This window comes from Triturus cristatus, chromosome 1_1, assembly GCF_964204655.1.
Source record: "Triturus cristatus chromosome 1_1, aTriCri1.1, whole genome shotgun sequence".
Lineage (NCBI taxonomy): Eukaryota > Metazoa > Chordata > Amphibia > Caudata > Salamandridae > Triturus > Triturus cristatus.
This window is the reverse complement of record NC_140579.1, coordinates 1,076,470,223-1,076,481,777: the sequence shown is the minus strand read 5'-3', so window position 1 is coordinate 1,076,481,777 and position 11,555 is coordinate 1,076,470,223. Positions and strand designations below refer to the sequence as shown.

General features: G+C 36.1%; 1 protein-coding gene across 1 annotated transcript; it reads right to left on the bottom strand.

Annotated features, from left to right (window-relative positions):
- Positions 1-8,557: 8,557 nt before the first annotated feature.
- LOC146871576 (uncharacterized) lies at positions 8,558-10,519 on the bottom strand. Its single transcript, XM_085599761.1, has 4 exons — positions 10,456-10,519; positions 10,242-10,344; positions 10,036-10,152; positions 8,558-8,839 (listed from the first exon to the last, which is right to left on the bottom strand). Exons 1-4 carry the CDS (start codon positions 10,467-10,469, stop codon positions 8,621-8,623), a joined length of 453 nt encoding a protein of 150 aa, XP_085455887.1. The 5' UTR covers positions 10,470-10,519; the 3' UTR covers positions 8,558-8,620.
- Positions 10,520-11,555: the final 1,036 nt, after the last annotated feature.

Sequence of the window (11,555 nt, the reverse complement as noted above, 5' to 3'; positions counted from 1 at the left end):
TGTTACTATATTAACGATTATATAACTTAACGGAATTATTCAGTAATATCTCAAATTTATCTTAAATTTATTCTTTATGACAGTTGATGCACCCTACAATGTATTATGTACCACATGGGGAATTTAATAAAAATCAGTGGAACTACAAAGGTCTAATCTGGGACAGTATTAATTTTGTTTTAAAATGCGTATTTTATTATATAGCATGTCATTACATTTCCTTTTGCCATATAGTAATGATGAAAATCTTAAAGTTACGGTACCAATTCCACACATTTATGTAATATAACAATTGGATTATAAGCAAATAATGAAACTCTTCAAGAAGCAATGTACACTAAAGATTTAATGCTGTTAGCTAACCATGACCTTTATGGATTAAGATTGCCCTCCTAATAATATGTCTTATGGGTGCACCTGCTTAGTTCAATTAATTTATTACCTAAAGTTATTTTCATACTAGTTACTGCTTTCTCCCCTGCTATTGATTTCTAAAAGTATGCATACATTATCCTGTTAACCTCATGTCTCAGTTTGAATTTCTGAGTGATTCCCTTTCATTCTCATATTTTCTGACAAACCCTATTTCATGGGTCATACCTTCATATTCTATTACTATACTGATGGCTTGACTAGTCTTTTCAAAACTCAGCTGGCATTAGCAACCCTTACTGCCTTGTCTTCATGATAATTCTCTTATTTGTCTTACAAATGCTACCTACATAGTGCCTAAAATATGTTTAGGTCAATTATCAACCTCTTTCCCATAGACTTTTACATTGATCGGTTAGTATCTCTCTTGTTTTCTTATTTTGGATGATGATTATGACTGCTCTGCTATCTGCTCTGTTTAGAACTTCACCTAATGAGTAACATTTAGACCCTGATTCCGCAATGGTCTCCAAATTCCAAATCTGCCTAAGCAATGCTTACAAGGTAACAAACTAGCTTGTGTCTGTTCTCGCCATACCTGTCTCTCCGTCTTGGATGAAAGACTTTCAACTTTATCTAGCCCTAGCCATATTAGGGCTTCAAGCTTAGTTGTTTGCTATTCCTTTCTAAGCGCACCCAAGTACAGGCCCTTGCTCCACCAACTATTTATTTAGAACTCTTGTTTTCGGTCCCACTCGCTCCAAATATCTAATTCTAACATGTCTTGAATAGTTATACACATTTGCCACTGAAAGAGTGGCTGCACCAATCACATTCCCTTTCCTATAAGTCTAGAAACAAATTTTTGTAACACAACAGTTAACTCATGACCTTTAGTTGTTTTTCAATAATAATGTCATGGCTTTCTTGACAAAAGATGACAATGGCATCTCCTTTGCTTTTAAGTTTGTCTTTGGGCAGAGGCGAGCCAGGTGTCTACACATAACCACCCATAAAGTGATCATGAATTATACAACAATATATATTTATATAAGAAATCTGTTTACATTTGGCACATGTTGTCAATGTGTCTGTTATTGGTGGTTCCCTTCAGTTATTGAGAAGGGGTGAGAAAGGGATTGACAATATGTGCTGATTGCCAAATATCCTCCCACTGGTGATCCTTGAAGTTAAAGAGCATGGCAGTGGCACATACTTTTTATTTGTTTGTCTTCAGTGCTACCCCAATTTTGCAAATTCATTATGTGTTGGTTCAAGGCACCATCGAAGAACGGCTGGTGATTCTAATAGGGGTTATTTTGCCATATCTCGCTCTAAGGCAGACATTTTCTTTTCAGCGTCCTCTAGATCTATCCAATCTATATTCACACATTCTTAAAATTGTCACAACAGTGACGTGAGCAGGTGGGCTCTACGAGGGACAAGGTTAAAGGATGCTACTGATGCATGTGCATTCCTGTACTCACCATTGCAAGAATCCTTCCTCTATAATCTCAGGTTCAGATGTCTTTTGATGTTTCATGGGACCAGTCTAAGGCAATTCTCCTCCAATTTCATATCGTCCCATCTCTGGCCCTTCGCTGACCTTCACCGAACTCAATGTTCTTTTGTTCATGATCATGTCCAGCAGATTTTAGGAGACAGAGAGCTGCAGCTCTCTTGACCCCTTTTGAAGATTTCCACAATATGGCTGGCTGACAAGTGCCACAGCCTTACCCTACACTTACCTGTTGCCTTTGCAACATGCAAAAAGGAGGTATTTATCACTTTTGCCCAGCAGGTAACTCTTAAATGATTATGAGACTAAGGTACAGATATATTTCTACATAAACCTTTGTCTGTAATAAGTGTAAGTTAGCATGTATGTTATTGAGCGTGTCATTCTAATGTGTTTCTATGCTTGCTTATATGTATGTGCTAGCCTACTGGGGTCTTTGTATGTGTGTGCCTAAGTTATGGTCTGGCAAGCCTATATTGGTGGAACAATATTAGAGAGATGTAGGAGTTTTGGCCTTGTACTTTCTGAAAATCACCAGACTAAGGCAAAATATGTGTCCAGTTAGGAAGGCAAAAACGATGATTAAGCCATGAAATGGGCTCAATAGACCTAATTAAGGCTATGAAACTACTATTTGCCATGGGACTCACAAAAGTTTGGGCTGAATATACCTGCTTTCCTTCACTTCCGCTAACTTTTTCTTCTTTTTAACTATGGGCACTGTTAGACCTGACATCCTTGGCATGGTTTACCCTGCCTTTTTCACCTTCTGAGTTCATGTTTTTGCTGACTTCGCTTTTGATGTCTTTAGTAGCCTGGGTAGTTTAACCATGATAAACAGTGCTAACGTGCAGCTGTGCTTTACTGACAACATGGCAACATTGGCTTATCCAAAGTTGGCATATTTAAATAACTTATAATTTCCTACGAAAGTGCCCTACATGTGCCTAGGGTGTGTAAATTAAATGTTTCTAGTGGGCCTGCAGCACTGATTGTACCACCTACATAAGTAGCCCTTTAAACATGTGTCATGCTTGTCACTGCAAAGTCTGTGTGTGCAGTTTTAAACTGCCATGTTAACCTGGAAAGTTAACCCACTTGCCTGACCCAAAGCTTCCTTCCTAATACACATAGGTCAACCCTACATTAGGCCCTGGACAGCCCATGGACAGGGTTCAGTGTATTTAAAAAGTAGGAAATATTTAGTTTTTAGTTTCTGTAATACTCTTACAATTGTTTCACTACTGCAAGGCATATCTCTCCCATAGGATAAGGTAGGATTGCCTTATTACATTTCAAAAGTATAATTTCAAAGTGGGAAGAGATGAGAACCTCAAATTAAGGTCGATCTGGAATCACAATTTAAAAACACAACTTATGATGAAGATGGATTTTAAGTTGAAATTCCGAAAATGTTACTTTTTTACTGTAACAATTTGGTACCTTCTATGTGTCTTTGCATACACGTCTGGGGTGGGTGAAAGCTGGCTTTCTTCATTACCTCTAGACAGACACAAACAAAGGGAGCATAGGTGTGACTAAAAGGTCATCCACATCTTGAGGGCCTATCCCGGGCAGAATGAAAGCAAGGTGCTGACACTTTAACCTGAAAGCGATATGCACTGACCCACACAAATGGCTGCAATTATTGAGTCTGGAGACAGGACTAGAAAGGCAGTGACTTGTGCATTTTAAAAGGCATCAATTTGAAGTCTCCCCACTTCTAAGGCCCAGCAGAGTATACGTGGTGAATCCACCAACCCAGAACACTTCTAGAACTGAGGACATTATATCAGTAAAAAGGAATACTGTGCTGCTGCTGGATGGAATGCCACTTTGCTGAACTACTTTGATGTCTTTGCCTGCTGCCTGCTGTCCTTTTGCCTGGTGATGAGGAGGACTGGATCTGCATCTCAATATCCCTGAGCCTGAGTATCTCCAAGGGCTTGTTGGCTTGCATCCAGTTTCTGAAGTATAAGAGATATCAAAGACATCTTTTCAACCAATAAACAGCACCCGGACTGTGCTTGCTGCAAGTCTTGCGTGGCTAAGTGGTAGCAACCCAGTCCAGGGATCTTAAAAGTTAGCATAAAGTGCTGCAACGACAAAAACACTTGCATCGAGGCAGTTGCACTGATCAGAACCAACACATCCCCTGTAGTGAGCTTTGGGGTGATGCATTACTGCTGTGTTGAAGCCAGGTCAGTGCATTGCACTCGCAACCTCCCCATCGCCTCCGGAACCACCACTTCAGAACCAATGCATCTCTGCCACTGTGTGGAGTAGATCGACAAATCATCTTTACAGAGTGGAGAAACCCCAGTGCATCACACTCAGAACCACTACACTTCAGACCTGGCATCTCATTCATGGAACTGATGCTTTACCGCAATTGCATGGAAGCATGATTTGCAACACTACAACTGCGTCGGGATCACTGACATATTGCACGGCTGCACCCCACTTCTTTATCTATGCAAACCAAGGACTAAGGTACTTTTATTTAATAGGCCCAGGTGGATCCCCGATTCCCGCCCGTGCTTCATCGCAGTCTGCCTGCACTCTTAACTTTGTCCCGGGCTGGCATGACCAAATAACTCTTTAGGCAATAACTGCTTCTCAGCACTATTTTTGCGTTTAATCATTAAAAATGAATGCCTTGACTGCTACACATTTCTTTTTTTAATGTTTTGATCTTGTTTAATCCATTGACTTAGGGGTCGATTCCGATCTCGCTCGGAAGGCCGTGGAATCGGATTTGGCTTTAACGGATCCGTTTCTTAGCCCTTTTCCCGACCAATTTGTAGACTGGTCCGAACGACCAAGTATGATACAAAGTTCAAGTACACTTCAAGAGAATCATCTCCCAACCCAGTCAAGTTCATATGACTCGTACTCAGATGCTTCATACAGCTCTATGGACTCTGTTTCTGAGTGAGCAAGTACTATGCATGATTCGGACAGCCTTCACGTTTCGGTATGTCGGGATCAAAAAATCTGACGGAATCATTCTTTTGGGGCCCTTAGAAGGCCTACTGTCACTTGGCGCACTCTGATTCAGACCTGTGTGGTTACCCATGGCCCCCTCTTCCCATGCATGCACAGTGTGGTGTGCACCATGGGGTGCCCACCACAGGGTGTACGTTTTTCCCCATTCACCCCTTTTTGCTATGGGAGCCAGTGCACGCGTCCAGTATAATTGATCCCATAGAGTTCAATGGGAGTCTGAGCAAACCGAGTCCGTAAGCATAAAAATGCATCATACTCGCTCGTTTGGACTCCAGTTGCACAAATTGCTCGTAAAGCCCTATGGATCCGAGTTGTACGGAGGGCATTACTAGCGAGATATGAATTGGGACCTTAGTCTTTATTTTTCTTAACTGTGTGGATTTTTTGAGGAGTTTTCACTGTGTTACTGTTCGATGTGGTGCACAAATACATCACATACTGCCTTTTAAGTTAAACCTGACAAGTCTGTCCCAAGCCACCAGAGTTTGAGCACAGGTTAATTCCACAGTGTGTTTCTGACTTACCCTGACTATGAATGTGGTTACTCCATGTACAGTGAACATACCTTTGCCATCCAGTAATCCAATTTCTAACACACACGAAATTAAATACTCCTATAGAGCTATGTTCAATTCTCACATCATCTTAGACCATTAATATAACTCTATAATAATAATCTAAACAAAAATACATTTTAATAATTGTGGTTAATTTTAAATGAAAAAAATCAATTTCCACCTAATGTAGAAGAAATAATTTTGTGTGCTTTAATACTTATTAAAGAGCAGGAACAGAATGAATCATAAATAATGTAATTTGATTTTAATAATAAATACTGTAACATTAATTTGTACATGAAAATAAATTATAACATATTCTATAATTATACACAAAAGTACAATTTTTACGTCAGCTTTCAAATAAAAACATATTTTTTTAAATTTGTAACTGTTCCTTTTAATTTATCTTAATGTAAGATGATTTCCTATGGCGTTTTAATCTAAGTTCCTATCACCTTTATTTTGTATAGGAGGGTGTTGCATTATCATTTGTTGACCATGGGTGGTTCTGAGCTTATTTCATCTCTGAGATTGACTGATTTCCTACTGTTTTGGAGCTCTTTTGGGCTGTAGTTACTACATAAGTGATTTTTTTTAGAGAAATAGTCTTACTCTTTTGTGGGTTCCTAACCCCCTCACTCACATTCCTTGACCCTCCGTAAATCCCTCATTATTCCCCAAACCCACTCACTTTAATCATAACTGTTCTCTATTTTCCAGCCCCTCCCATCAAAACCCTCCATATTTACTACTTTAACTTATACCTACGTATGCAGATATTCCGCATTTGGACAGAGATCTCCACAGCAGAAAAAATAGGATAGGTGTACAGTCTACAAGTAGGTTTGTAAATAGCATTTTATAGATTGTTAGTAGCACTGTAGTAATATTACTAAATGCTGTTTCTAAATAGACCTGTAAGTGCTGAACATGGGTTTGCATCAAACTTTAGTAACTCTGGGTCTTGTTGTATGTTATGTTTCTTATATCATGATTCAGAAATATGCTTTTTTTTTTAAAAGCATTCACCAAAGTACTTCACATTATTTCCTTATTTAGTAAAATATTTGTTTCTTCACGTAGCTCAGACCTAGATTTTTTTAAGAGTCATTTACATGTTTATATTACCCCTTATCCACATGTTCTGCAACTAATTTGCACCAAGGTCGCATGTTGAACCCGGACCATGAGTTTTAGTATATTTAATTCAGCCAGAGAACCCAGTCAACATGTTAAAAAAAAACTTATGACAAATCTATATAATTAACGAAATGAGCATTTTACAAGAAGTCGATAAATGGCTAGTAGGGACATAAACACTTAAAAAATTATGTTGTTATTAATTAAATTGTTTTCAAAGAGGACAGAAAATAATACAGTTAAGATTTTTCCATGTTTTCACTAATCTTCAAAAGGCATGCATCCTCCTTTTATATGTCATGGCTCTTGAACACATTACATTAATATGAGGAAGGTAGTTCCATTCAGTACGTTTGTGTTATGAAATACATGTTTTAAACACACAAAATGGTAAATTCATAGAAATACTCATTATTTGATACAAGCCTTTATCTCATCTTCAGTAAGTAAATTCACGATGCCTCTGTCTTCCAGGTTTTTTTTTAGCCTAAAAATCAATATTTACATATTAATTGATTGTCTGACAATTTCACCTATTTTTCTAAAAACATAACCATTGAATGTAATTAAAGTCTATGTATGACTCTTTTAAGGAATACTTATTCAGAATAATAAAAAACAGTAATGCCTAACCCTTAAAAACTCTTTTAAATGTTTTCATTTATGATTCTAATTTAAAAATTAGAAACCATTAAATACAATGCATTTAGCAAAATCAGACTTTTTGAATTTCTTCTTGTGCATTTTTTATCAAAAATTTCACTAATTGTGTGACTAAATTTAAACATAATATATTTTTACTTGTGAATTACATAATGTTCTATTGCTGATAAAAGCTTGAAATATCATCTCATAAAGACTAGTTTATTGTGAATTATTGAATAACGTTTCTCAAAGCTATGAAGAATTCTAAGACAACTCAATATAATGTATGTCAGTTACAGATTCATATCAGTAATTCTAGAATGCTGCTGGAATTTCAAATAATTTATATTTGCCACCATTTACATTTTTGGAAATGTAGCAAGTGTACTTGCTAAAAGGTTTTTTCATCAACTTCTGGCATATTTTTCTCTCAGTAGAACATCCAACCTCTAAACCTCAACTAATTATCATAATGTTCCTACTTAAACCTCACCTGGTGACTTTCTATTGGCCTTCAAATGATGGGAATTTCAAGTATCACAATTTACTTTGCCGAATTTTCAACTGCTCATTATTTCCATCAATGTGGTGTTCAATTATATAGCAAGATATATCTACACCTAATCATTTATTATGGATTCCCCCATGCAAACTTGGTAATAGGAATAGTAAAGGTATCACTTGAATCATTCATAACATATAAATGTGGAGATATGCAGTACAAACTGCCTTATCTATCATCCAAGTTTACTGTGGCACATAGTTTTGCACCTTCCCTTTCAAGAAGCAGGTCAAATAAATACATATATTCAATATTTAACTGCATATTTACCTGTCCAATGCAAGTGGAAATTCTTTGTGGCATCCGCAATAAAATGGAGTGTCCACAAACTGTTCTGTTATTGGCACATCTGCACAATCAGAATGTAACCACTGTTTGCACTTTTCGCACTCTATCCATTCCAGTTTTTGTTCTTTGGGATATAGTGATCTGCTCATGCAAATATATTGTGATACGACATTTACAACAGTGAAAATTTAATTTTTAAAATACAAAGTGCATCTTTTGAATCACTTTTCCAGGCAAAAGTACTCATTTACATTATCTCCAATTCTCAAAACTCAGAACAACATAAACACAATGTCAATAAAAAAATTGAAGTGTGCTCTCATTTTTCTCAAGCTTAGGATAGTTGCTATTTATTTATAACATGAAACAAGATCACTATAGATTCAGTTGCATAACTTTCCCTGTAAAAAACAATTATTATATTATTTGCAGGTTTTGATTTTAGAAGACAGTCTAGTACTTCTCACTGTCACAAACTAATATTTATATAATATATAGTTATATTATAAACAGACATGACTTAACTTACTTTTTTTTTGAATCAGCACTCTCTTGGTATAGGCAGACCATCTCTTTTGCTGCAATGCATTCTGTACCATCGATTCCTCGAACTAGGCTCTTTCCTGTCTCTCTTTTTTGGACAACACTTTGCTCTGCTCCTGCAGTATCTTCTTTTTGCATTAACTGTTCAGTGTTCAGACCAGTCTCTTTGGAAACTGAGGCTACCTTCTCCTTCTCAATGCCCTATAAAAGAACAATATGCAAATGTTTATGTTCAGTGAGGTTACTGTATAGATGTAATTTACACCATGAATACCATGAATAAGGACCATTTTCCCAAAGGTATTGTGCACCTAGGTTGTACTTAGGAAAGCATCCACTTTACTTTCTCTAGGTTGTTTGACATGGAAATGGATTTCAGCCCAAGACAAAGTATTCTCTTTAATGGTAAAAAAAATATAGTGAGTCCAATTGCGTAGTGCGCAACACAACATGCGGACATAAATGCATATGTGCTATATGTTTGCATGTGAAAATGTTTTGACATTTTTGTAAGAATTCACAACACAATTCAAGAACCGGTCTCAGGAAAGTGTGACTGTCAAGGTTAGAGTTTGAACAAAATAGCAGTACTTTACTTCATTGGTTTTATGCAAATGAAATTTTTCAGGTAATACATTAACAACATTAATGCTTGCTAATTTAACTTAGAAGTAACTTCATAAAATAATAACATACAATTGATAAATCATGGCACAAAATATTCTAAACACATCCAAAAAACTGGAATAATTGGACATAATGTAATGGAATTCATTAATTTTGTATGATACATCAAACTCAGACAGAGCTACCGTTAGATAAAAAGTTGATTTAGGTTGACATTTTACTTTGATACATTGTCTTAGGTGGACATGACATATGTGCACATCATGGCTTTAAACATTCAGCTGTATTTTAATACTATCATATGTGGATGAACAAATGCATGTTTTAAAAAGAAAATTACAGTCATAACGTTTTCCAAATGTATTGTAACAGAAGGACAAATAATGCCAGGGTAAATAGGATGACAATTTATTGTCATGACAAGCTGATGCATGGAGCCAGTTTATCCTAATTAAGGAGTGACAGTACAATAGCATATATGCTTATAACTTCTTAGGACAGTTGATGATCTCATATCCACCATCCAACTTACATCAAGCATGTCCTTTTCATGTATTTTCCACAAACTGAGAGTCCATATTTTCACCTGCCGCATAAAATGCTCATCAAAATTGATCAATAATCAGTGAAATAAATAATATGTGTGCACACATCATAATTGGATGTATGATGTTAACCCATTTCATTATGATTTTTTTTTTATTTCACTAGGAAAAAATCTAAAGATTTTACTAGTATTTATTATCTAATTGATTAAAGAATTATCATACCTGTTTTCTAAGAATCAGCATGAGTTTTGAAGCATGGTATCTTCTTAGGTGCTGCATATTAGTCGCTGATAATTCTTCGGATGACATTAAGATACCACGACTGACTACATCAGCTGCCTATTAATTGAAAAACAAAATAAAACAGTTGTGGCTTATCCATGGAAATTAATATTAGCCAATGAATAAAGATTTCTATTGAAACTTACAGTGCAGACAAATACACCACAACTCTCACTGTCTGTCTGTTTCCATTGTATTGGGTATTCAATGTTCCACTGTTGAAGATCCCATATGTGCTTGAAAACATTACTGAGTTATAAAAAACAAAAAAACACTTCTGATAAATATACCACAGTGGATCTACTAATATTTTAAAAGTATTGATAATAATAATTTAACAGGTGTTCTGATGATACTTACCAAAGTATGTTCATGTCATTATCATCAATACGTTTATATTTGCCCAAGGAATCAAAAATTTGTATTATATGTGTTTTGCCGTTAAAAATCTGCAAAATATCAAATGAAATATTGCTATACATCAAAACATATTAATAAAAGGCTTGCCTAATGCTCGTATATTTATATATCTATGCCAAGCCATATTATCAATAAAGGTTGTTTAAATACAAAGAATCTAAAATGTAGTAATCAATACAGCAATAAGATATTATTTCAACAAGGCATAGATTTGACTTACACATTTCAAATTGGATACCCCTGCATTGAAGAGACTGTCCGCTGACATGCACAAAGGGGAAACAAAGTACATATCTCATTGTATCTACCCGATAAAGATGTATTTGTTCATAACTGGCACTACAGCACCACTGTTCGAAAAGCAGATAGAAGATTTGTTTGTTACACTACAAGTGTGATTGTGACTCAAATCTTTTTGATGTGTGTCACTTTGTGCACCCACAAATTCACTTTCTCAACAAACGGGTGTGCCAATGTGACTGCTTATGATGTTTATCAGTACAGATTTGAAATTTAGTTTTCTTCTTAATCTTATGCCAGATTTTACAATAACTCTTTAGATTTGAAATGTTTCAATTTTAAATGTAACTTAGCATACCCACAGAATAAAATGGTTTCCAGTTTCCGGTGAATTACCGCCAACAACTCGAGGAAAAAAAACAATGCTGTCCCTGTGAATGTCCTACAAAATGAAAATAGAAAACAATGCTAAACAAATAATATTTTACAGCCGCTTTGCAGACCTAAACAAGAGTCATATAGACATTATGAGCCATATCATTGAGAGTGCCACGGGGACGCAATGGGCGCCCACTTTGTTGTGAAATTCTTCATGTTTCATGGAAACTATTGTAGCAGAACTCGAGGCAGATTAAAAAAAGTCCCTATGGTGAAATGCTACACCGGTTAACTCCCCCTGTACTTGATACTTGATGTTAAAATTTAAAAGAGACATACCAAACTTACTATGGGCACAGGGAAAAACAATTTCACCACCATGATTACTGGACCACGGTGCATTCCATCATACATAAAGGAGA